Genomic DNA, 27246 nt, shown 5'->3' with positions numbered 1-27246 from the left:
AATGAAAACACACACCAACAATCAACAGGGGCACTTATGATTCTGGAGGTCCCCGACATCTAAAGGCATGCTAGATGGGTAGAAAGTTAACAGGCGCACAGAGGAACTAAAGATTTTACTGCAGTAACAGGCAATGCCCAAAATAATGGGCATTAAGGACTGGCACCGTGTGACAAGAGGACAACTTAGAGACACAGAGTTGAGTCCACTATTACAGTGTACTGCCTCTTGAGGAAATTAAATTCATATTTGGGACTAAAAGGATTACAAGGGAGCGCGCAGGGGAGGAAAAAGAGTCTGTAGATAGGTCCAGTATTATTGAAAACAAAAAAAAAAGACATGAAAATAAGAGAAGAGTTTGGGGTTGCTGTGGGAGCCTTGAGGTTTTAGTATCCCAGACATGCTGCTGTGCTCTAGTCCTCTATGCACATGGGCAGGTTGACGAAGGTGAAGACGTTGTACTCGATCATGATGGAGAAGCAGAGGAAAACGGCATACAGGACCAGGACATAGATGCCCAGCTTCATGTCCAGCCTCCATTTATTCAGGTGGATCCCCACAACCTGCGCACATACAAACAGATCAGAGCGGCTTGTGTAGGTGCTAGTGTTTTCCAAATGAAATCTTAATGGGAAGTGGTTTGAGTTGAAACAAGCGAGCCACTACTGCAGAGTGCACCAGTCAGTGATGACAGCAGCCAAATAGGGATGTTATTTATTTATATAAAAATACAGTGGATTTTTACTTAAAACACACTACAGCAGTAAACCGGGTCGTCTTCCTAGAAGTGGTCGACATGTGGCACCGGTGTAGCATAAACATCATTAACTACTGCTCACCGTGAAGGCCACGGAGCCCAGCAGAAGCACCACTGAGTACACCAGCCCCCGACTGTTAATCATCACCTGCAACACACCGAACAAAGATCAGCAATTAATGTGCAGCCATTTAATCTCATTACCCACCGTGAGATACGAGGACACGCTGGATTTTGTCGCCACTAATAAGGCCTGAGCTTCTGCAAAGCAAGCTAGGCTCCTTACCTCTGACCCATAGCTTACACACATGGTCTGTATCGCCCAGGGGACCCCCAGTCCCACCAGGATATCAAACACATTACTGCCAATTGTGTTGGACACTGCCATGTCTCCCAAACCTGCAACAAAGTAAAGAGCAAATTAAATAGGATGTGCAGTTTTTCTTCGAGACTTTCAGGTCAAATGAAACACTTAATTTCCAACTGAAGATTAACATCTTGCTGGTCTGTACTTACTGATATTCACAAGGGCCCCAACCTTATTCAGATGGGAAGGCAGTGATGCAGGGCTACACTCTAATGTCTATAAACAGCTCTGCAGTATTTTGGCTTGTCCCTGTGCTTTGTAGTACTAGGTAGATTTCTACTTGAACAATTTGTTTCTATGCATGTAGGTGACACACGTTGCACTAGATTTGCAAAGGCTAACAAAGGGCACCTTTCTGTAAAAAGAAAAAGAGCACCCCAGAAAGAACTCTCACCTCAAGCTATCCACAAAGACACTGTTTCTATGTTTGTATTCCGGTGTTTGTTTATTTTAATGATCCACCCAATTAGCCATCAGGGATTGTAAAAGTGCAAGAATGCTTAAAAAATGAGAATGTCCTGGTGGATTAGTGTTCTTAAACGCATACCACATAACCACAACATCCACGTCTGGTTCTCTGCTGCATAATAAACCGTGACACAATCCACAATCCAAAAATGTTTCAGGGGGTGAAAGGTATACCTTGCCGAGCCACGATGAGACTGGCTATGCAGTCTGGGACACTGGTGCCTGCTGCCAGGAAAGTGATGCCCATGATGACATCAGGGATTCCCAGAGTGTAGCCAATTATAGTCACCTGAGACAAATATACAGTGTCAGGGCTCAAAAATAGCACAGTCTGTCTGTATGAGGAAAAAAAAGCATATCAAATTCATACTCTAACAAATGCCAGCATTTAATGTTGCTTTGGTGAATCAAGTTGTTTTTGTTTTTTGTTTATTTTTTGTTTTCTTTGCTTCTAATTAAGTTTTAGAGTACCTCTGGTCAAACTTTCGGTTGTATTGTGTCAATGTCATACGGTACTGTCATGCTTTTGTCATACCTTTTTAATTTGCATCTCTGAATTTAGGGGCTCCAACTAAAAACTATTTCCACTATCAATTAATCTGCCCGTTATTTTCTTCTGTTAGTCGTTTTGTCTCTAAAATGCCAGAAAACAGTGAAAGACGTTATCGAATCCACACAAAGAGCCACAACACTCACCATCCACACCATCAAGTAGGAGAAGACTGCAATCCAGACGGTGGACAGGATGAAGGAAACCATGAAGTATTTCTCCCAGCGAGGCTTGGCACAGTTTGGGACGGTTAAGTACAGTAACAGGAGCAGAGGCCATGAGATCAGCCACTTCACCTTGCTGCCGACACCCTCTGCACAAAGGACACACATGAGAACAGAGGTTAGAGAGATTGGCTCTTCAGAGTTTTTTTTTTTTTTTTTTGTGGGAAAAAAATACTGAAAGTTATCAACAGGTGTCACTTACAAATTCATTTTAACTTTAATAATTACTTTATGTAAAAATCAGAAATAATGAAATGAATAAAACAGTGTTAAAAAAAAAAAGAACAGCAGAAGATACCCCTGCTTGTGTCCAAGCCATGGTTCCATTTGCTTTTATTCCCTCTTTGGCTTTAGTGAAAAGGATAAACATGCCCCTCCATCTGTCCTTTACCCCAAACACTGAAAGCTTTTTTTTTCTTTTTTTGAAAAAGCTTTTCAAAACCCTCTTCCTGTTTTGTGGCACAAGTCTTCAGCAGACAGACTGTACGCAGCACCTCAAACATCCAAAACTTTACCTTCCTCCCTTCCACTTCTTTTAATGCCTTTTAGCTCGATAAAATACAACAACACTTACACCCACTTAGATGAATTAGTTTGTTTCATGCTAAATCACATTAATCAGATTCAGATTCTTTTCGCATCAGCAGCCACTGACTGATAAAAGGGCAGCCCCGCTCAGAGCTGTCAAACAGGATGATCATTAGTCAGTAGATATGAAGCCACTGACTAATGTGAGGACATCAATAACTACTGAAGAGGAAAAACATTCTTAAACAGATCGAGCAGAGCTGTCCAACTAAAAACTCCTTTCAACTCTAATAACGCCTCATGTTCTTAAAATAAGCAGTACGGGAGGATGTAAAATAGATTTATAAATATGTTCTGAAATGTCAAAGATGTGAAGATGCTTCCTAATCATGTCATTCCTGTGCCTTTTTACCCTCTGAAGTATCCATCCATGTATGCCAAATTACACACATTCATCATGTAAATACATGTATCACATACTTGGAATATGAAATGGCGAGATGGTGTCATTTTCCTCCGCCTCGGTGGGTTTGTCCTCTGGCACATTCCCATTCTCGATTTCAACCTTCCCGTCGATCACTTGTGTCTCCACACCATTGGCAGCTTGGACCAACTTCTGGCGCTTTCAGAAAAAATAAACTAAGTCAAAGAGCACATGAGCAGACGTGCTGCTCCTCTGATTGCTGCGCTACTGCCAGAAATTTTACTGCAGTTGTATGTTTTTGTGGTAATGAAAAACCCATATATATATATATATATATATACACACACACACACACACACACACACACACACACACACACACTAAACAGAAACTCTTAATATACTGTATAGCAATAGCAGCTAAAAGTACTTATTGGAGCAACAACGCCCAGCTGTACCTCTGTAATGATGAGGCGACTGGCCATGCGCAGACGGGTCTTGGGTCCAAAATGGCTGGTGACCATGACACGGAGGCCAGCTTCTGGAAACCTGAACTTTGAAGGGCTGGCGTTCATGATCTCATCTACCATCACCACCGAGCCACGGCTGTAAGCCTTGCTGGGTTTGACTAATTGGTGGAGGGACACGATACAAAATATTCATTCAAGTGCATGTAGTTGATAACACTGTTTTTTTTAAGTGATATTCAAATAATGTTTAATTATAACTCAATTATACCCCATTGGCAAAAGTGTAAATGAAAACTTTAAAAGACTAAACAGAGCTAATTTTTAAGAGGGGTTTAGCCATCAAGAGAGACATATAATACTATAAACATTTGTAGTGTCATTTTCAACTCTGTCGCGCCACAGGGCCAAGTTACTAAACAATATTAATGGATCTTGAACTAGAGCCAAGCTGCAATAAGCACATTTTTATGTCAAAACATATTCCCATTACCCTAAACTACAACATGGGCTGGATGTGGACAGTTCAATACACACACAAATTGTCAGAGCTAAAATGTCCCCTAAACAACAGCATGAATTTCGCTTGTGGACAACTTGGGGTGTTTTTCAAAAGCTCTGGAAATCACTCCTCCTTTCACTCCACTCCCTCATCTCTCCATCTACAACCTAGAAATTTATGCTGGTGCCTTCATGTTGCTTGTTGCCTCAACAAAAACTATTTGATTGAGGACACACAAGCTGTCTTTCTAGGAAACTAACTGTCAGGGATTATCATATGTAGGTTTGGACAATTTTAATTCCAGTGTCTTCTTTAATTTGATGCAGCTAACAGCATGTAACATGTCATCACAAAATCATGTATTTTTTCAGATGATACAAAGGTTTTTTAAATAGTTTATATTTAGTTAATAGTTACTCTGAAACATACAAAACAACCAAATTTGGAGACACATGGACAGTGATGATGCAGAAGAAGACTCACCTATGACCACATTAAGTCTACATAAATCTCCATGTATTAGTGTAATGTAGCACAGGTACATATGTAAATATGAAGGTGTCTTTTACAGATCTGCAGAAAAACCTTGCATGGCTCAAAGGAGCCTTCTGGGCTCAAGCAAAGTCCCAAAATGTCCCAAATCCTTCCTTCTTTCCTTCACTTCACTCTATGCTCATGTCACGGAGGAAAGGAGGAGTGTAAAATATTTGAGATTCACCACAGGGCTCACCAGTGCTGCAGCTTTTGCCCCCTCTAGTCCCTCTGGTAAAAATCATCACACACCAGTTGGATGGGTTAACATGAAGGTGCAGTGCACAGTTCACATGATTTCTGGGTACTGAACTTCAAATAGCTTTCCCAATTTGCCTGATGTGGCTTTGAAGTTTGCCTGCCAGCTGTGAATATTTATGGAACGGCCAAGATTGATTTCAAAATCGGAGACACTGAAGATGTAACCTCACCCCGACAGTCTCAAACTGTTAAATGCAAGGTGCCTGAAACATTAAAAGCATGGTCACTCCCATTCAGAAAATTTGTGTTCTGACAATAATATATATCTTTAAAATTGTTTTATTGGCACCCTATAACTCCTCATTTGCTCTTTGCTCACAACTAACTATAAGATGCAGTGTATGGGGAACAAAAAAAGTTCTACAGTACACTTTATTATTTTAACTCAGCCTTAATTTGACTTATTATGCATGCAAGAATGCACATAAATTAACTGCGTAAACAGAGCCGGCATAAACATTTCCTCTTGTGAAATTCATTACCACTTCAGGAGCGAGTGGATCTACGCCCCAGAGACCAGCAGATGAAAAGTAGTATGCAAGCAGAAAGTATTGGCACACAGCAGCACAACACTGTTGACAATAAGCAAGATTAAGTTTAGTAAGGCTAAACAGACAGGCATGTTAACACTAATGCAGTTAAAAGTGGGAAGGGTTAAACCTCTCAGAGGGGTTAAATGTCACTGAGTAGAAGTTTTTGAAAGGTCAGAGGAAGGAAAGGAAGAAGTGGAGAACTGTGGCTACGGTGAAATCTCAACCAAACATGACATTGAAGATGCTGCTCAGAAAAGGTTGAAGAGAGCTGAGACAACAGTCCCCTGACATTAAACTGCATTACCAAAGGCAGATTAAAGAATATCTTCATTACAAAGTTCCCATTTTAAACCAGAACATTTCACTTTGTGGCCCCTGTATGCTCAGATAAGACTCGGTTGCTTATCACCCAGAAAATGGCCTCAGCAGGCAGAGAAAATTAATGCAGGCACATTTAACTTTTCACAAAAAAGGAGAAAAATCATGTCTTCAGGTAGTGCAGTTCACAGGGGCCAGAGGATTTCAATTTCTTTGGAAAATTTAGCAGAATTATTTAAAAGGTATAGCTTGACATTTTGGGGAGATGTTTATTTGTTTTCTTGCTGAGAGTTAAGGTCAATACCCCTCTGCAGCAGCAGCTCAGTCACCAACAAAATCTGGCTAAAAATGCCTCACAAGGTCACTAATTAAGAAGTTTGTACAAAAAAAAAAACTATCATGTTAGTTTAGCTTAGCATAGCATAATGTTTAAAAATGTGGGGAAAACTGCTAGCCTCCTGTCCACCTGAAATCCACCTCTCAGCACCTCTAAAGTTCACAAATTAACAGATTATCTGTCTTTGATGAATTCATACAACAACCAAAGTAAATTTGTGGTTTTCCAGCAATTACGTTTCCAGTCTGTAATGCTAACCTACGCTAACCGGCTGCTGGCCGTAGTTTCATTTTTGACAGGCAGTCACGAGAGTGGAATCAATCTTCTCAGCTTAACTGTCAGCAAGGAAGCAAATTAGCATATTTCCCCAAAATGATGAACTATCACTTTAATGAAACTTCACTATGAGCTGAAGCAATTGAAGTTAGTTCAGCTGAAAGGAGCAGAGGTTAAAGCCACAGACCCTCTAAGTAGAAGGAAACACCCACAGTCTTCCGGAGAAATAAAGTCAAATCATCTAATTTATTTCCATTTCACAGCCCAGGAACCCCAATTTTATTTCAGTACACATTTGATTTGTTTCCTGGCAGAGGACAGTCTTGGGTACCCAGCCTGTCTGATTAACCTTACCTGCTGAGAGTAAAGGCGATGACGGGTCGTCATCCCAAACATAGTCATAACTAGTATTACCGTCCTCCATCTCACTGCTGGCCGCGGCGTTACCATTGGCCACGTTCTTGTTTGACTTCCCCATGAAAAATTTCTGCATGCTGGAGTTGAATCTAGTAAACAGATGGAACATAATCCCTAAATTAGAGATGCTGAAAGAGTTCAGCCGAGAGTCCAAAAAGGGAAAAAACAAACAAGACAGGACATTTGGGGTAAAGATTCAAATTTGCAAATAGGTTTTACAGTATGAGCCGCAGATGAAAGGCTCCGACTTGTTTGAAATATAAAATGTATTAATTAGCACAAATCAAGTGTTTACACTCCATACTTCTATAAAATGGATTTACGGTTAAGGTGGCCTACTTTCTAAAAACCAGCATCAGCATTACACTAAACATAAAATGGCTTAAATATGCTGTTTCTGCATTGGAACAGAAAAGAAAGAGAAAGTCAGAAATGTTCACAGAAGCCAATCACAGGGCTTTCATCAGCCACACAGGCGTTCAGTAAGACCATCTGAGTGCATTACATAAAAATGGATCAAAAATACTGAACAGAGTGCTGCTGCCTTTGAACATAATGTGTGCAGAGGTAACACTGGCAACATCAGAAGAGCTGTACTCAGAGGTTCGCCAACAGAAGCCTACATTAAAAGTGAAAATGTGATGTAGTTTCAGTGTGCAATTTGCAAGAACTGATTCAGAGCTATCATTTTAATTCCTCATTTAATGATCATCTACATTTTATGTTAGAATTTTCCTTATGAATTGGTTTAAGGGTGGGGGTTTTGCTTTTTACAGGTTGTAAAGCAAAAAGATTATCATATCCCTCCACCAAACAGTAAAAAGATTACCAGTCAGTGGGCCAATAATATATCAGATCAATCACATCAAAAAATAACAGTTACTTAAAAGAATTGAAACTGAATGTAAAAACAAATATAATCCTTCATACTTTTCCTTCAACCTTCAGTACTGTGTATTCGTATACTGCAGCATCATGGTAAATGTTTGTAACAGCAGCTAAAGCATCCTGGTAGCTAGGTAATGCTACCTAGACGCTTTTAGTTTAGTTCGTGAGAAAGGAGACCCAATCAAATACAACTACAAAACGTTAAGGATGTCCTTGATTGAGAAAAGAGATATTCATTTGAAGATGAACAAGATGTTATAAAGACAGACTGATTTTTGTAATGAAACTGACATTTTGTGCGGTCACATTTTTACCCTGTGCTGTTATTTGTTCTACATCTGGCAGCATGCGTGCCATTTGCTAGGGAAAAAAAAAAACTGTTACAGCCGAGCCCTGGAAGGTCACCTCAGAGCAGTGATCGTGTGCTATATAAAACCCACTCTGCTCTATTTTGACTGGAACAGCCCAAAATGGTTAGCGGATATTATGGGAGAGGGGAGACATATGACAGCATATCCTACAGTAAGCACTTCTTTCCTCCAAATGAGAAAGGAGAGGAGTGATCCGGTTAAGCCTGTGCTCTTAGCCACTGCAGAGGGAGAAAGATTAAACTCTTATGGCAGGGAGAGAGCAGACTGCTGTTGAGTGTAACACAGATTACCAGCTGGACAGAGACAGAGGCACAGGACGCTGTGGTTGGCATTAGGCAGTTTGGACTGTAAAGACACAAATATGGTGTAATAGAGGGGTCTGTATTTGCTCAAACTGAAGCTGAATGTTGACAGATATAGTAAAGGAGACAGGGGACAAGGAGTTCTCAGGGCAGAGTGTAGTTAAAAATTGTGATCAGAAAATATATACTTCATTCATAACAACACCCCAGTTCTGGTACTTTTAATTAACTTAATTTAAAACCACTGAATATTGACAAATGGAAGCTGCTATGTAGAGCATTTTAACTGAGCATTTTAATAGAGGAAACCCACTCTCCTCTAACTACTGAGAGTGTAGTTGGTTTATACTCAGTGCTTTATGGTGATGTGTTATTCAATGTGCCTGATTAACCAGGAACCATTTTAAGAATATGAAAATGCAGAACTCACTTCATGACGAGGATGTATCCAGCGTACATGACTACAAGAACCAAACTCTCCCACCTGATAAAAAAGAAAAATCCAGTGTGAGGAATAAAAAGACAACAAATTCAGGTTGCCACCCACTTAAAAACATAAATACAACATCCAAGATCTTTTAGCTTATACACATATTTCCAGGTCTTATAGTTGCCTGCTACGACCGTTATGTGGTAGTTTTACTAAGAGAGAATCAGTAGTTAAGGTTACAGGAGGAGTTTTGTCACCATAGGCGATCTGAAGTGTTTAAATGGAGCAACAGTGTGTTAGAGCTGAACTGGATGAGTAACTTACCAAACTATCTTCTCATCATAGATGAACTGAAAAATGAAGGGAAACATTTCTCTTAGGTTCAGTGTAACAAAATTCATAGAGGAAAGTCTTGGCCGGTGTCCATTAAAAAATGCATGTGGTGAACTTGAAACTTGTCCAACTTACTGCAATCAAAGCCACGACGGACAGGATGTAGTAGAAGGAATCCCTGAAAACAGCCCACCAGGTCAGCATCACCACCTACGATTTCCCAGGGAAAAGAGCAAGTGAAAGACTGCATCTATGTGTAAGTTTTGTGGAGCACTTTCATCAATACATATCATCAACAACACTTGTAAATTGGGCATGACTGTTAGAAGAGAAGAATCACAGATTTATGATCTGTTTAAGCCTCCAGAGTTTAGTTCTCAATTTCCACTAAAAACCAGTTCGGAGAAAACTAACTGAGGCAGATGGCTTTGTTTCCCCTCAGCAAAAAAAACTTCTGCCACACATGTGCTGCTCTGCAGTCTATAAATAAACAGACTGATGCAGCCGCAGCAGTAAGTCACTCCCTCTCACACACACACACACACACACACACCTGTCCAGCAAAGATCCCGCAGACACCAATGATGCAAAGGATGTTGAAGACCGCTGAGCCAACGATGGTCCCCACCCCCACATCACCATGGGTGATGAAGACACCTGCACACAGGGAGGCAGCCAATCAGAATCAGCAGTGACACCAACCATCTGGGAATGTTCAAGTGTATGCAGACCCTGAATATATATATATATGTGTGTGTGTGTGTGTGTGTGTTCACCGATGACAGACGCAAAAAGCTCAGGTGCAGAACTGCCAGCTGCCATGAAAGTGGCTCCAGCAACATCTTCACTCAGATCTAGTTTCTGCAGAAATAAAGCAATAGGGGGTGGTTTCTACAGATAAACCAGCACTGTGTTACTACAACACTGTAAGATGAAAGACAACAAGGTCCAAGTACCTCACAGATCTTCTCCAGCGATGTCACAAAGTACTCGTCGCATGTTATGGCGAGGGCCAGAAACATGTAGAGCGTCTACAGAGAGAATCAGCAGAGTTCAGTTTGAAGAGTGTGTGTGTGTGTGTGCGTGCGTGCGTGCGTGCGTGCGTGCGTGCGTGCGTGTGTGTGTGATGAGGGCAAAACAGAAGGGAGAGCAAAGTGTGTGTGTGTGTCTGTAGATACATTCTTAATCAGTAGAAATTAGCTGAGTTAACAGAGCCTTGGCAGAGCAAAGATATTCTCCTGCTAAAGGACGGGTGAAGGGGAATCTCCAAGCACAGCACCCATTTAAAAATGAACCTATTAAATTAAATTCAAATGTCAGTTCAGTGATGAGATGTTTTCCCTTACAATGTGAAAAATCTACAGGATCTGCACACTCCTACCGCGCTGTGCGTGTGTGTGCTGGGGGCAGGCAGCCTATTTCAGTAGATGAGGCAAGATCTATAAATTATAGATCAGCTGTGACATCATCACGGCCACGCAGCTCTAGCAGGTGTGCTCTGCTCTATGCTATCCACAGGGGGCAGTGCAGGACTGCAGCATGATCACAACGCCCTCCACATGCACACACATTTTATCTTCCTCCTCAGTACTGAAGCCAGGACAATATTAAGTCATATTTCAGTGTGGAACATAAAGCTGGGGGAAAGTGTGTAGGTGAATATACTGGACTGTAGCTCAAATCTGAGTTTTGGTCATATTTAAAGTAAGACTTCATAGCTTGGTTGTGAAAATTTCTGTGTGTGTTACTAAGCAGGATTTTTATAACCTTACAAGGAGAAACAACCTTGAGCAGACCACAAAACCGAACTGTGAGGATAAAATATCCATTGTGGTTGTTTTAAGAGCTGCTTCTAGTATTTTTTTTTTTTTGTTCATAATACTTAAATTTGACTCTCTAAAAAGATGGATTAATAATTTTTCAAATCTGTCTTGAAGCAAGAGAACTGTTCCCAACACATGTCCAATATAAGGGATAATATCCACAGTCCTTGTTCTGTGAAAAAATGTACTCAAAATTTTGACTGAAGTCTTTTTAGGATGAAATTAACCCTCCCTAGTACAGTGTTTCCTTGCTGAGCAGCAGTGGAGGGATAGTAACAAAGAGTGAGAGAGAATTTTTTTTTTTTACTAATAGTACTGTAACTTTAAGACAGACTATCCTTTAATCCAACAAAATAATACATTATTAAAAGCTTCAGCGTTTCTTTCCCAGAATTCAGGTCCTTGCCAAGTTAGAAAAAGCCTTGAAACTGTATTTCATATTGGGAAAATAAAATTTCCATTCATTTCCATTTCATTTTTGGTTTCTTCAAATGTTTCTGAGCAGTGTGGGGAGTGTTGAACTGTGTCTGAGTTTACATTTATATAGGATACTGTTTACACAAAAATGGGTGCCCACTGGTTTTAATGAGATCATAAGTTTACCACCACTTGAGTCCCCTGAGGCATTTTTGGCTCAGCAAAAACAACTGCAATAACCCCACATTACCTTCCAGGTTTTAAAAGCTGGCAAAGAAGTTATTGAACATATGAAAAGCTTCTAAATCCACCTATAGCCAGCTGAGCTCCTCCGAAAATGTTGACCAGAGACCAAGGGGAGGGGTGATGCAGGTGCAGCTTCTTAAAAAAAACAAAAAAAATCCCAAGTCCTCTTACCGCCACAATGTGCAGCAGAATGGCCCCACTCTTTCGTTCTTTGTTGGTGAAAAGGTCTTCAGGGAACTCGTGTATTGCTGAGGAGAGAAGAAATGTCACGGTCACCACACATCAGCAGCATGACAGCGAGGTACATGCCTCCCCGCCCCACCCTGAGAGGACTGCGTGACTTCATAATGGATGTCGGCCTCCGAGGAACAGGCCTGGGATGCCCTGTTGGTTCAGCAGCCTCACACTCAACTCGTTTGGTGGTGGCACCTATGGGAGAGTTATTCCCCCTCTTCGATCGCTTTCCACTGGATTATCTAATACAGCAAAAATGTCTTGTATACCTAAAAACAGGGCACAGCAACCAGAGAGGGTCAAATGCAAATTAAATATCAGCCTGTGATCATCATCCAAAAAAAAAAGGCTCAGACATCAGACATCATCAAGGGCTTTGAAATTTTAAAGGACTGATTTGGTTCAAAACATTTTCTGAAAATCATTTTCAGCCTGCAATATGTCACGCTGCCTGACAACCAACGACTTCATACCTATTGGAAAAAATAAAAAAGACTGTTGTAAAAGGCTTGGGCTATATTAAGAGACTGAAGTCATACAGAATTAAAGCAAGCAGGCAGAAAAACCTCCCATGCTGAGGACTCATCATCCATCATCCAGAGCTCCAGCTGGAACACAGTGTGATCATGGTACCACCATAAGGCTCAGATCTCTGGGAGCACAGCCACTCCACAGTGCACCTGGCTGGAGACAGAAGCTGGCCGCTTCCCTGACGGGACCCAGCATCTGTGGGGAACGGCCTCTGTCCGACCTGTCCCTGTTGAGCCCGAGTTGCAGGCTCACATCTTGTCTTGCCTTGTAACAAGCCTGCAACATTACCGGCATATTGCTTACATAAGCTACTGCTATCTCTAAGCTACTGTTAGCCTTATACTGCAGCCAGGATAAATAGGACTAAGACTACAGCCATGCTAGTGGCTTTCTGAGGCAGAACTTAGGAACAGTAGGGCTTTGAGCTAAAGGCCAACATCAGCATACTAACATGCCCACAATGACAAATATGTTAATGTTTAGGATTTGTAAACATGACTGAGAATCATGTTTACCATGTTCCCCTTAGTTCAGCACATTGAGCATGCTAACGTTTACTAATTAGCACTAAACACAATGTCATTTGTTTTGCAGGCATCTGCACATGAACCAAAACACAGGACAAAATTAAATTCTGACCTGATGAAGGCACTAGATGAAAAGCACAAACAATGCTGTTTACAGCAACAGAACATAAAGGCAAGATTTGGGCCCTTGTCACATATGGACTCACGAAGTGGAACAGCGCTCACCTGAGACTCCTCACTGCATCTGTCCCAACCTCACCGATGTCTGTTTTTCTGATGATATTCGATGGTGTGCACACATGACTGAATCAGCGCAGCGTTTGGAACACTGCACAGGCAAATCAAATACTCCACAGGATATAGTCCAAGCCCACTTAATCAGCTGCATGCCTCCTGGATTTCATTCAATTACATCACATATGTGGAGATGTGGCACACTTTGCATCTCCGTGTGTCAACCAACACGTTATCTTTGCCACAGAACAAAGAGTCACAACACTAAGAAACCACAATGCTATTTCTGGCAGTGGGAAACAAATTAATCCAGCCTTGATTTGTAGGAGATTTGATACCTCACAGGACGCACTGCAGTGCTCTGACTGCCTTCACCACACAGTAAATGCACCTGATTAGATTAGGAGACATAATAAAAAGTTGAACATATGATTAATGTGGATTATGACCTTGATGTACAGTATAATGAGAAACCAGAGAGCACCTGGATGACATTGAAAACACTGACTGTGGCAGGCAGCTTCAGCTCATTTAATTTCTGACAGGTTTATGCGCCGAATCAAACGTGTCGGAAAGCCAGCGGCCTCAAGCAAAGGCGCAATCAATTACAGGATTTGTCAGCTGTGCCCTCACAGGTGACTGAAAACAAACTGATGCCAATACAGAAGGCTAAACTCCTACTGATACCTCCCAGAAAAACAACCCCACAACCATACATTATTTGAGCTGCACAGGGTTGCCTGTTGAAACTTCTGAAAAATACGGAAAAAGTATCAGGTTTGAATTTCCTGCTGTCTAAGTCTTTTTACCTCCCGCTACCATGTTCAGTTAACAGCCTTGTAGGTCTTCCATTAATCAATAATTAAATGCCATAGCCATCCATGTTCTTTCGTTACTTGTTCTGCCCCTTGCTACTATGTACAATCAGCCCTGGCTGAGTGTGTGTTAAAAATAGGTGATCACAAAGGTGTTTAAAGGGCGCCAGCACTGGGACAGCTCCGAGATGGCAGGCAGGAAGTGGTCACCTCCCAGTCCCTGTAAACACTCGAGCAGACAGTGTCTGCAGGGTTCGTCGTCTGTGTCTCCTCACTGTAGAGGTCAAACCGGACATGAACATGCTTCCACAGCCGATTTCCCCCGCACAAGGAGAGGACAGGATGTACACACAGGAGCGGGACAACAGACAGATTGCTTAAGTGATGCATCTCAAATGAGGGCCATGAATAGAATCATAAATAATATGTAGCTCAGCGGAATCAAATGTCATTTTCACAGAAACAGAAGAAATAAATGGGAGAAGGATAACGTCGTTATGACGGGTTGCGGGTGTATATTGCATAAATCCTTAGCAGACAGCAAATTAATTCCAATATGTATTTTCATGTCATCTGAACAATTACCAAGACAAAAATGACCAAACATTTGCAGGTTACAGCTTCATGAATGCAAAGAGTTGAGGGCTACAACTAACAATACTTTCATGATCGATTAATCTGCTGATTATTTTCTTGATTAATCATTTGATCTGTAAAATCAGACAAACAAAACAGAAAATTGCTTGCTTTGCCCACCTAACAATCAAAAGCCCTGAGATATTCAATTTATTATCACATTTGAAGGAAAGCAACAAACCTTCACAAAGGACAAGCTGGATCTACGGAATGTTTGCTGTAGTCGGTGGATTCATTTTCTATAAATCCACTATTTGGGTAACAAATTGCTTCAGCTCTAAAAGACTTTGCTTACTTTCACCATTTTATATGATTATGTCTTGAATTTTCAAAATGTTTGTCTCAGACATCACCTCCAACTTGTGAACATCTGGAAAAAAAAACAAATCTAAAACTTATCTATCCTGCTGTTCTTGTGTTTGTATGGGATTGCTGTGTTTTTTGGAGGCAACGAGGGAGGGAGAGTGTGAACGAGAGACAGGCATCCCTGGACTGGCAGGGCATGCAGGAGGAAAAAAAAAAAGTCCTTTTCAGAAGCTAAGCTACAAATCTATAAATAAACCCTGGATTCTCTCTTTGGACACCTGACTGTGCCGCTTATGCAAGAAATTACTGGCAACACTTTTGTTCATCTGTCTCACCAACCCCCTCCTCCTCATCTTATCAACCCCAGAAGTAATTACAAGTCCACACAGAGTCCTCACAAGAAGTGTTGGGAGGATTTTATGAGACGCAGAACTGCCTCACTCCACATTAATACTTCGAAGCCCATCACTGGCTACATTGTCAGTAAGGGACAGTGTAAATATCATTGTTTGCCCGTCATCTTATTTATAGCAAACATAACAAAATGGTGAATATTCTAGTGTATTTTCTAAATAATGAGCTGCTAAGCAAACAGTTATTACTGTCACTGCATGAGTGAACAAGGCTGTAACTGAATTTGAATTATATTAAGAGCTAACTTTATATGCCGTTAACTTTTTTACTTTTTGTGAATGCGGGAATGACTCATAGAGATAATGTTTAATCCACTGTATTATAGCTTTCCCAAAAAACTAACATATGAGATAAAGCTGAGTCTGATGGTTGTTTGTTATGTTTGTTTTGTTTACCATTAATAAATTTTTAATTGTATGATTAGTTGTGGTGTGAAAACTATTGCTCCATCAAAACATTACTTGAGTCACAAAACACTTTTCAAGTCCTGTACATTCTGTCTCTATACAGGCCACTTTCCACAGGTTTAAGTCTTAGTTAATATGCAGATAACCTTAATTTATTGACGTATTAAAGCCAGAGCAAGCAGGCCATTCTTTACATTTGTGCAATTATTATTCCATAATCTCGTAATATTCCAGATATTATGCTGCTGTTACATAATGGAGCTCAGTATCAGGTGCCGTCTGTCACCCCAGATGAGGACTGGCAGGACAGTGCAGAGAGCAGGCCAGTCTTCACCCAACACTCATACAGTGCTGGTCTGGACGTACACACACTGAGATGAAATCGTGCAAAGGCCGTGTGTTTTAGTCAATCTTAAAATCTATCATTCTGATGGGAAAAAATCTTAATAACATCACATATTTAACAGCTAAACAAAAATATTATGACGTGAGCAAGATGTTTTGGCCGAGCGCCTGGTGCTACCTTCTGTCACAGCCTGCGCACCGACCCGCACAGACCAGTCAGGTCATTAACAGAATACAACTGACACTTCAGTACAGTAATCAAGAGACTCTTCAGAGTAGAATGGTTCCTCCGGGTTATTATTAGCTCATTAGATAATTAGCTTGCTCCAGCAGACATCAGCGAGCCTCATGACTCGACTGTGACTGACATCAGCCATTCTTGTAAACATCACGGATCGCCTTATGGGATAATCTTTAGGTCACACAAACAATAAGTTCTGGAAAGTGCAGGGGGCTCGGTTAACACAGAACATATATGATTATCCTCTTGTTGTTAGGTCAGTACTTTCACATGCTCACGCATCACATGTACAACTGCTCTCACATGGCCATGTAAGCACTTGAGCACATGCAATTTCGCCTGCACGAACACACTTGCATACCTATCACCCTTACACTTTTAGCATAAATTCACATCAGCCTTTATGTGACTGTGTGTATAAGCAGTCAGCTTGTTTTTGGACCAGAAGATTCCTGGTTCAATAACCTAATGGGGACACCGCTGTGAAACGTATGCATTCAACTGTGTACAGGGGAAAAAGGTAAACAACTCCCTCAGGGTGAGGTATGGATCTGAAACGACAAAGAGAGAACAGATATACCTTGCTGCTGCGACTGTTCACTTTAAACCTGTCACAATGTGCTTTCTTGTCTCCGTTTTAATGAAAAGTACTCCACGCTGGCCAAAAGCACAATGGTATAAACATTTATGAGTAACAGAGAGGCAGCAAATCTGAAGCAGAACAGAATGTGAATGAATACATACATAAAGAGGTCAGGCATGTTTGAACTGCACAGCGCGGAAAGTGCTCCGTGCAGGTGCTCGTGCCTGCGCTCGCCTCTCCGCTGCATTGTTCCACTGTTGGCATGCAAGCGAGAAGCAAAGCGAGGTCAGTTTCCATTATGCATCGCAGCATAATCCCCGCTTGTGTAATTCCCTTTTAAAAAGCCTCCTTCTGGTGTTTCCCTGGAGTTGACGAACCTGCGGCCCCCTACCCGCTGGCAGCTTTGCTCCTCATGCTGCCGCCAAATTTCTTGCCTGCTGCCCCCCCAAAATAACTTGGTTTTGTCAAACCCCCATTTGCCTCAAATCCTGCCTTTTCTTTGAGCCAACGACAGAACTCACACACAAACATTTACATCAAAATCAACAAACTGCAGCATCTGCAGCCACGGCAGAGTTACCCACAGTTCATCCTGTCCCACACCGCTTCTCATGCCTAACATGCAACATGTGCACCCCCTGCCCATGAGCAGATTAATGCCATATCTAAAAACCACTATAACCAAATCCTGTCAGATTAATTCACAGTACAAACGAAGCCATGCTAAAACCTTTTGCTTTGTTGTTTACTTTTGCTTTTTGCACTGCCATCTACTTCTACCAGGCCAATTATGCCACTCAAGTGGGAGTTTTCAATATATGGTATTAGCAGCATCTTTATTAAAGGAAAATTATTCCTCCTACAGAACATTAGCCACGGTGCTCTGCCCCCTCGACAATTTTCTGTGCTCCACAGTTGGCATCAGTTGAGTCCCCACATGGGAGGGGATCCATATGAGAGAGCATAATCTAATATTCTGTGTCCCCATGTAAACCTCGAGTCTTTTCTCAGCAAACGCACGTCACCGATCATGTTCCTCACACAGCTCAGAGGAGCTAATAAATATTTGAACTCTGAAATAAAAAAAAACAACCATTACATTTGTTCAAGAATTACTGCTACTTGTCAAATTTAGGAGAAAAAGTAATAGTGCATTTGTTCCATTCGTCATGAGATCGCTCCTGGGGAAATATATCTCAAGGGGTGGTATGATTCAAGGTCTTGTGTGACATGACATGTGACAGCTTATAAAGAGTATTCAGAGGTTGTATCAGAACCTCACAGTGTGATTTAGGCCTTTGTAGATTACAAGCATGCCGGGAACAAAAAACAGTTTGGACAGCACCTTGTGTTTTCCAGGAGTTATTACTGAACAGCCAATAAAAGAGGCACTTATGATGAATGGCTGCCTTCGCAGCACAAGTCTCAGGACAAGCAAAAACAACATTAGCACGCCATGAACCCAGAGAGGGGCTCCCTCGCTGATCAGAGAAATAATGATGAGGAAAAGGCAGAGAGACCAAAGCTGGCTGAGTGTAATCTATGCAGCCCACAAACAGCAGCCTAATTAAACAGAGCGTTAGATGTTGCACACACTCAGCATAAAACGAAAAGCCTCCAATAATAATTCCCCTCCAATTTAACCTGGGTCCATCCGCGGTTACTGCTTTCCCTCCAGAGAGGTGCAGACCAGCGCCATCATTGGTCCACTGCTGGATCATCAGCTCTGGACAAACAACTGTGCAGGGAATTAAGACAAATGCACAGACCTGTGATGCAAACATGTGTCTCACTTATCATGAGAACAGTAGAAGCCCTGTGGTCCATTCATCTAACAAAATTAGGCCCTCACCATGAACCAAGACGTCTGTTCACTTCTTGGGTAATGTGTAAACAAGTTTGTCATCCTGGAAAGATTTACTTTTTCACAAACACCATGAACAGCCAGTGCAAGTCATTCCTCCTTGTTTCCCTGATAAGATTTTGTTTCACTAACAATAATTGCCCCTGACAAGTGCTACATGAACAACAAGTTAATTGCAGTCATTCAAACTTTACCAGCTCTTAACCACCTTCATTTAAACAGTACTGTTTCCCCCACTGTTAGAAACACAACCTTATTGTTCACCATGGTGCAGATTGTTTGCATTGATTGTAAAGTCTGATTCAGACCTTGAGTCTGAGAAAACTTCAGACCCTCTGAAGTGTTTCAAATCTTTTATGTAAGATTTTCTTCCTTTTTTTTTTTTTTTTTGGAAAGTTTAAAAAACCTTGCATTTCCTGCCTAGACTGACTTGCCAGTCACATTTCCACAAATCTCTACATACAGAGTTGGTGTACAAAGCTGTCATGGCCCAAAGACAAGAAAGGCAAAATTATGAGAACAAGAAAAATAATATGTGAATAAGTTCCATTTTCTTGATGCTTAAACAGTGATTTGACTTATTCTGTCTTGTTTAAAGATACTAAAACTCATTTCTCTTCATAATTCATTAAAACTTATTGCATCTACATAATAGTCTTGCTTAGCTGCAACGAGACCCACACATGATGCTCAAACTGGCCAAAACCAAGCAACCTGTCAGCTGAGGTGCCTGAAGTCTGCAACTATGACGGAATCTTTCACAAGACCAAGCCCCAAGAACAAAGGGTCATATGATCAGCTCACACTGATGAGGCACAGCAGCGGTGGTGGGATAAGAGGAAGGAGGACTAGAGCCGATGAGAAATGTTTGGAATGTCAAGTACAGTGTGGTGCCTCCGGTGCTGTAGACATTTGAATGGAAAAAAAAAAAAAAAAAAAAAAAAGGTAATCCTGGAGGATTAGGAGGAAAACTTCCAGCACATAATCTTGTCATTTGGCGCTCATTTCAACAGCGGCCCACTGTGACTCTGACAAGAAGTTCATATTTAAATGGTCACAATGCTGAATTAGAATAGAATAGAAATACTTTATTCATCCCAAGTTGGGAAATTTCGCTATCACAGCAGCAATACACAGGCACTCTTGTTTAGTGTCAGTGAAATAGTGTTTGTTTGGATTGTTTCTATATAAAACAGCAGGTTCACTAATCCCTGAGGGATTCTGCCTGCTGTGACCAGTAATGAAGTAATAGCCAGTTAGTCCTTGCTGGGTCACTTGTGATGCTACAAAAAAAAAAATGGTGAATTTAACACCTCAAATTACCTCCAAATTGTCTGCGCTCTGGTGTCATCCTCTGTGTGTTAGTCAAATAAAAATAGGAATACAACTCCCAATACTGAGAGGCACCATTAAGCCAAACAATTATTCTCAGGGCTTAAAAGCAGGTGTCCATTCATCTATATTTCCACTTTCCACCTTAGATTTAGAGGTTTTAATAATGGAAAGAGCAGTTAGTCCCTTAATTCTGTTCAACCAGTTAATATCACTGCACCAGAAGAACATGTGGTTATTAAATGGCCAAACGGGACTAAACCTCTATCCGCTGCAACTTTAATGCCATGCTTTTCCCACTGAGTCAAGTCCGACCACAGGAAGTGGATCACAGTGTTAGTAAAAAGAAAACGATGTGGAAATAAAACAACAAATGACAAGACGACTGAGCGTCATTGCTGCCTCTATTTGTGCCCTGTTTAGATCAATAATTTCATGAAAAAAGTAGCTTTAATGCTTTTTGCAGCCCGATGCAGATGTCAGCAGTGTCAAGTGGAGCTGTCAGCACACAGTCCAGTATAACTAATTATAGAGAATGCTGCTTCCTTTAAGTGTACCAAAGACGCTGCGAAATAATCAATACCTGACCCTTTTAATAGCCCTTTCAGAGCTTATTACAGCGCAAGTGAACTAAACTGAGTCAGAACAATATAGACCCAACAAGGGGGTGAATTAAAGCAGCAGATCAACTCAAAATCCATAACTACTGGGTGTTACTTTGAGTTTTCCCTATGGTTTTACTACATTTTTTATTTTTCTTCTAGAACAACATCCCTTTAAACACAAAACTTTTTAATGATGCCCTGTGTATTAATTAGTGAATTTGTAGCTGCTGATCATTAAAGATCAAGATCATTAAACCTCTTGAAAACGAAAATGTTTGAATTTAGGAAGAGTTTTCATAGTTTAATGGGTCTTGATAAAGACCTGGCACTGACCTGGTCTCAACTTTTCACTCAATAAGGAGATCTTGACTGTGCCTTTGGCTGAACATTAAAATTACTAATTTAAAGCAGTATTAATTGGTTTTGTTTTCTGCAGCATAGGGGCAGCAGCAATATTGACATTATTACCTCATAATATTATGGCAAGGTAGCATATGCATGATTAAAAAAATTTGTAGGCAGGTGTTGAAAGTCACCAACACCTCATTCTCTGTTGATCCTTTCTCACAAGCGACACCTTTCACACTACACAGTCATTGTTAAAATAAAGTTTTAATATCAGAACAGTATACCTGGCTCTGAACAGTTCTTCTGCTCCGTTTCATTGTTTGGTACTGATGCCATTAGCCGTCTTCCCCAGTGTTCGAGGTCTGGATGTCCCTCCACTATCATCCCATGGCCTGCAACAGAACACAAACAGCTTTAATTATCAGACATTCGTATGAAGACATTCGTATAAATAAAGCTTGACACCAAATCTACAGCACACAACATGTTGGAGGTTAATGCTCCTGGAACAATTCTAAAATCTTTTTCTTTTCCTGCAGGGTAACCTTGAAAGTCCATTTTGCATATTTTAAATACTGCAATCAAAAACAAACATGGCCACTGTTGCACAGAGTCTGCGAGCTAAATGAGCTAAAAGATCCATGATCATGATCACGGTCATTTATCCAGACAAGGGTGCTTTTCTTTAATCCCTTAAAAGTTTTCGTTTATGTAGATATGACATTTTCATCCGGCAGTGGCAGTAACACATCAAAATGCAGCTGCTGTGCCATTATGTTTTGGGATGGGCAGAGTGGGAGGTGGAGCGTACAAGTTTCATTTTTCATTAAACTGCTCTTAAGCCTCTGTAATGAGGACATGAGGAAAAAAAAAACAGCAGCCCCAAATCTATTATGTAAAATCATGCCAACAAGCTGAGCAGCAATTTAAACTTGAAATTCTTATAAAATGTCGCCATACAAAGCTGTAACTTACTGCATGGTGATTAAACAGTATTGTTGTATGCACAGTTATGAGCAGCTCACTAGGGAATACCCCGAGGACTGATGGTCTGTGTTTCATTCATGTTCAAGCTGTTCATCAACAAACCACCTCTGTCTGCCTTTTAGTTGTTAGTGGAACAGTGGTTGTGAAAGACTTTCTATGTAGCAGGAGACTCACATGATCTCAGTGTTTGTAAAAGGTCTCCCTGACCATGTGAATGTCTCCATATGATCACTCGGTCTCGGCAGGCTAAGTTCTATTCTGGCAGTGTCTATGAGGAAGTAATTGTTGAGACAAAAAGGAGACAACTGCTACTTTAAAGGGCAACAAATTCAAGGATATTGTCTAAATACGTAATCAAAGCATTACAGCTGGGGCACAGGAAACCAAAACAATGAGCTTAAAGATGCTAGAATATTCTTTAGAGCTGAGGAGAACTGCACAAAGAGCAACATATGATGTAATTTGATTCATTGTTAATATAAAATTATTGGTTAGTGCAGCTTTAAGGGATCAATAATCCAGTGAAATTTGGGCTGTAGAGTGCCATGTACAAAATGAAAAAAAAAAAAAAAAAAAAAAAAAAAAAAATCAACCCACATGCTGGCTGATTTTTTATACACATTTCTTGTTTTAATCAAGTGTTTTTCTAAAGTCCTCAACCCAGACCTAATGGTACTTTCTCAATGCTGACAGAAATACGTCTTCATTAAACGGCTTTCAATCCAGTATAGTTAGACAGCCTGAAGATCAGCAGGCACTGGACAAACAGATTGTACACAAGGCGACTGCAGCTGCTTCCCACAGTTCTTCAATCCAAAAGACCAAACCCTCCAGTCATCGCTCCAACCTGTTCCTCCTCACTAACCGGCTCAGTTTCGCTCCTCTGCTGCCCCCGGTCTCCCCTTTTTTTTGTTTAATTCTATTCTAGCAATGCACCCAATAAAACACTGTCCAATTTGATGTCAGGGGAAGGACATGGAAACATGTGGATGCAATGTGTCATACCTAACAATAAAAGAATTGTGTGTGGGGAAGCAGAGCTGATCTTTCACATTTACACAACAAAATGGTTTGGATATAGTGGATTATGTCAATTTTTTCTGCATGACAGTCCATGTAAATGTAATTTTTCCATACAGTTGGAGGACGCGCGTGTGTGTGAGTGTATTTGTATGGCTATGCTTTGTGAGCACCAGTTTGAGTTTTAGACTCTGGGAGTGAGAATATTTTGGTAAAGTGAGGATATTATGGCCAGTGCTCACTTTCTGACACACCTTCAGAGGTCTGTTTGCGGGTTAAGACTTGGTTTCTAGTGTTCAGGTTAGAATTAGATTTAAGTTAGGGCTGGTGTTTGGCATTTAGTTGTGATAGTTGACATTAAGGGGCTAGGGAATGCATTATGTCAAAGGAGTGTCCTCACAAGGATAGAAATACAAACGTGTGTGTGCGTGCACAAGGGCCATTCAGTGCACTGCGCTCTCGCTGCCAAGCATCTGAAAGGAAAAACAAAGACGTCGTGATTCTGTCAGTACTTCTAGGCAGGCTGTAGGTAAAATAAGGGCTGCAGTCTGTTGTGGGCATGGCCTTGCTCGCTCATGCAAACTCCGCTTTCTTCTCCCAGCTGACTCACTTTGATTAATCGCCTTATTCCTCGTGTTCAGTGATCAGTGTTCCGGTGTCGTGAAGAAATTGATGGTTTTGATTATGCCTTATTAATCCTTATTAGTCAGATTCACTGGCATGTCCATAAAACATCAGAAAATATTGAAAATGCCCATCAAAGATTTCATGAATCCAAGGTGGTGTATTCAGATAGCTTAGCAGAAACAAGTGAGCCAAAATGGGATTAGAAACAACACCTGTAGCAGACTGCACTGAGAAGCAGAGGGACACGGAATGGGCAACAACAGCAGAGTAGTAATGTCGTCCTCCAGCTCTGTTCAATCAGCGCAGGAAGGAGATGAACCAAGGGCAGCCATCCATCAATCTCCCTGTGCTCTGAACACACTCGCACATATGAGTATTCACCTTCTTGTCGCCAAAAATATTTCCCATCTCCAGTGCAGTCTGCCCACCTCCCCACCCCCACAGACATCCCCATCAGCCTGCTGCAGCTACCTGTCAGAGCTCAGCCCTGCCCCACTTCTCAAAAACACCTGTTCTACTCTCCCATGCGGAGCTCCATCACACATACACACACGCAGTCCGATCAGCATGCACGACAGCGTGCTGCGCCCCACCCCTCTTTATGGAGATGTAACCCAGGAGTAGTACATCAAATCCCATCCATCTGGACCATTCAGCACATCAACACTCCCCCTACACTACTATCAATCAAATGGGTGGCAAACACGGGGCACAGGTTTGTTACTGTGACATGACAAATGCTTGTTCCTGTTGTGATGGCTGAAAGATGAGAAGGCCACAGCTATTCAGTGAGACAGATCTGATTGTGGTGAGCTTTGGGCCTCGTGGGTTCAGAGGGGATTTCGGTTTCCCTCTCATCAAACACTTCTCATGCATGTCACCTTGAAATCCCACCGCTGCTGGTCACATAGTCGCCTGAAATTCACGAGAAACGCCTGCTGTCGAATACCCCCACATGGCGATCACTGTGTGGGTCAGGCAAACTTGATTAAATGAAAAAAGAAATTTAAAAAAAAGGCAAGCCATTAGTGACCAAGGGGGGCTTACTTTGGCTCCCACAGCCTGCCTTTGGAGATAAGAGATTTGCACTCGCCTGTATGATATCATTCCAGAATAATCTTTTAAGCCTCTTGTTGTTTTTAATGTAATTAATAAAACTCCCGATACATCCGTTAGAGATCTACAGTCGGGCAGTATTTGTGGTGAATTTACAGCCGCCTTCAGCCCTGGGGCCTAAGTGGTTGCAGATGGAAGGATCCCACAACAGGGTCTGGGGCTGAGGCTTAGGGTTAGAAGCACTTTGAGGGGGGACAAGTCTTCTTCTTCTCTTGTATGTACGCGCAGTGTAAGCACAGTGGCCCATCTAAAAATGTTATCAAAATCTATGCTGGCACTGAACAGAGTCTTATGGTTCTGTCCTGGGTGTGTGTTTTTGTAGTTAACCTCTGATCCCAGTGGTGTGTCAGATATCATTCCTCACCAGCAAAATGTCAAGGTTGGTCGTTAGATTACATAACTGTGTGAGAGGCTGTGTGGGATGCTCTGCGTGTCAGTGTTTGCACGGGCCTGAGGTAAGAGTTTTGACATGTGTGCATGGGAGGGCATGTTGTTTGGAGTGTGTGTGTGCGCGTGTGTGCCTCTATGGACGCATCACACATATCACGCATGATCAGCCATCAGGATCGTTTGCTCAGCGCACACCTCGGACATCAGTTATGAATACTGCAACATCCAGCAAGCAAAAAACATCCCACTGTTTATATACACCCCCCGCCCCCCCTCCTAAATGATCATCAGTGGCCTCTGCGTAAAAATCGGCATCCCTCCATCGCCATGCGGAACCTGGCAGCAGCGTGATGATGGCTCGAGTGTGACTGAGGTGATCCAGTATGTGCAATGATGTGTGAAGCCCCCGGCCAGACACGATGATGCCAGCATTAACCACGAACCTGAGCTCCAGTGTTGCGTGACCGACGATGCGCCACAAAAAGGCACATTTTGAAAGGAAATTAAAAAAAAAAAAAAAAAAAGGCAAAAGCGAAAAGAAACCAGAACCTAATTGGGCTCGTGCTGGGGTCGGTTACTTGATCGGTGTGTGCATGTGGAGCATGAGACGTGCGTGCGCCGTGATTATGAGCCTGCCTCTCAAATTAAAAACGTGCCGCTGCCACAGCGCGCACACTGCGGCATATACGGACAAACAGACGCATGTATTCTCCAACAGGAAAAAACCTGACAATTACATGTGCAGCTGACTTTTTCTTGCCTACTGAGTGTGATGAGCCAGGAACGCAAAATGCAGTCTGTGCTATTTTAATGCAAACTACACACTTCACCTAAATGGGTAGAAAACCACAGTCAGAGGCATCACATACGCATTTTGGACAGGAAGACGGACCTGCTCCTATCAGAAAATGCAAACGAATACAGGGTTTCTCTCGCATGCCCTTGACATTAAAGCGTATTGGTTTGATTCCGTGATCATTGGGAGGAAGCTCTATGATTACGATTGACTGAATTGCATGTGGGTGCATGATTACACTGCAGATTTCTGAGCCGTTAGGCTCCGTCCTCAGCTCCCTATGCCCCGGTGCATCTCAGCAGTCTCTCCCCACTCACCTGTTTTGGTCAGCAGCGCCGACATGCTCCACGCCACGAAGAGGACACTGCAGATAAAGCACACCTGAACGAAAAGCATCTCCCTCCTCTTGCGAACTTTAAATATCTTCGCAATTATTGTCTTTTTGGACGCGCTCGCGGTTTCGGTGTCGTCCCGCTCCATGCTTCGCAGCTCGGCCGGCGGCCACTTTTTTGCGTCCTTGAGAGCCAAAGAAACTGCCGCCCCGCTTGCCTCTTCACACGGAACAGAGCCGGGATGTGGTCCTCATTTCAAGCCGTCCAGGGCGCCGATGGAGAGTAGTGAAGCGGACAGTTTTTCCCCCCCCGTTTCTTGTCTCCGCCGCCGAGAAGATGCCTTTCAGCTTCTGGGACTGGTAGACTGGGCAATGACACGGCGGTCAAATTCCGATATAGGGCACCAAATCAATTCAGCGATGCTCCTGAATTCGGATTCTGCAAGAAGACGAGTACTATCGGACGGGCTCCCGTTGCAAAATGCATCCTGTCCCGTGAAGAAAAGAAAAAAAAAAGCACCAGCTGCAGTATCCTCTCTCCGTATAGTTTATGTGTTTGGAATAAAATGCGTCAGTGTCCAGTCGTAAACGTGGAAACGCTCAGCTGCGCCGTATCGAGGAGTCCACGCACCTGCGCCTGTTAAGTGAAACCAATCTGTGCTCATCAAGGTTAATTGTTAAATTCGGCCAGCAGTCGTGCCGCTCGCCTCGCTCGGGCGCCTCCCCCTCCACACGAATTCCTCCTCAGTGCAGAAAAGCCGAGCTGATGAGAGAGAGGACCGTCAGCT

General features: G+C 42.1%; 1 protein-coding gene across 1 annotated transcript; it reads right to left on the bottom strand.

Moving 5' to 3' along the window:
- Window positions 1-38: 38 nt before the first annotated feature.
- On the bottom strand, window positions 39-26607 carry slc24a4b (solute carrier family 24 member 4b). The gene is made up of 17 exons (XM_041064457.1): window positions 26445-26607; window positions 21476-21583; window positions 11941-12017; window positions 10240-10314; window positions 10060-10144; window positions 9837-9940; window positions 9419-9493; window positions 9275-9300; window positions 8951-9004; window positions 6897-7048; window positions 3776-3945; window positions 3375-3516; window positions 2289-2455; window positions 1767-1881; window positions 1044-1156; window positions 840-905; window positions 39-563 (listed from the first exon to the last, which is right to left on the bottom strand). Exons 1-17 carry the CDS (start codon window positions 26605-26607, stop codon window positions 414-416), a joined length of 1842 nt encoding a protein of 613 aa, XP_040920391.1. The 3' UTR covers window positions 39-413.
- Between the last annotated feature and the right edge of the window lie 639 nt (window positions 26608-27246).

The sequence above is a fragment of the Toxotes jaculatrix genome, chromosome 19 (genome assembly GCF_017976425.1).
Source record: "Toxotes jaculatrix isolate fToxJac2 chromosome 19, fToxJac2.pri, whole genome shotgun sequence".
Lineage (NCBI taxonomy): Eukaryota > Metazoa > Chordata > Actinopteri > Toxotidae > Toxotes > Toxotes jaculatrix.
The sequence above is the reverse complement of the archived record's forward strand: the minus strand, read 5'-3'. Positions and strand labels throughout refer to the sequence as shown.

What these genes read in the sequence shown, in the direction of transcription:
- slc24a4b (XM_041064457.1), bottom strand. Translation starts at nt 26,607, where the DNA reads ATGGAGCGGGACGACACCGAAACCGCGAGCGCGTCCAAAAAGACAATA. An exon ending in GGCGCTGCTGACCAAAACAG is followed by an intron (nt 21,584 to 26,444) that starts GTGAGTGGGGAG and finishes GTTCTGTTGCAG; the next exon opens with GCCATGGGATGATAGTGGAG. An exon ending in TATGATGAGAAGATAGTTTG is followed by an intron (nt 9,005 to 9,274) that starts GTAAGTTACTCA and finishes CTTTTTTATCAG; the next exon opens with GTGGGAGAGTTTGGTTCTTG.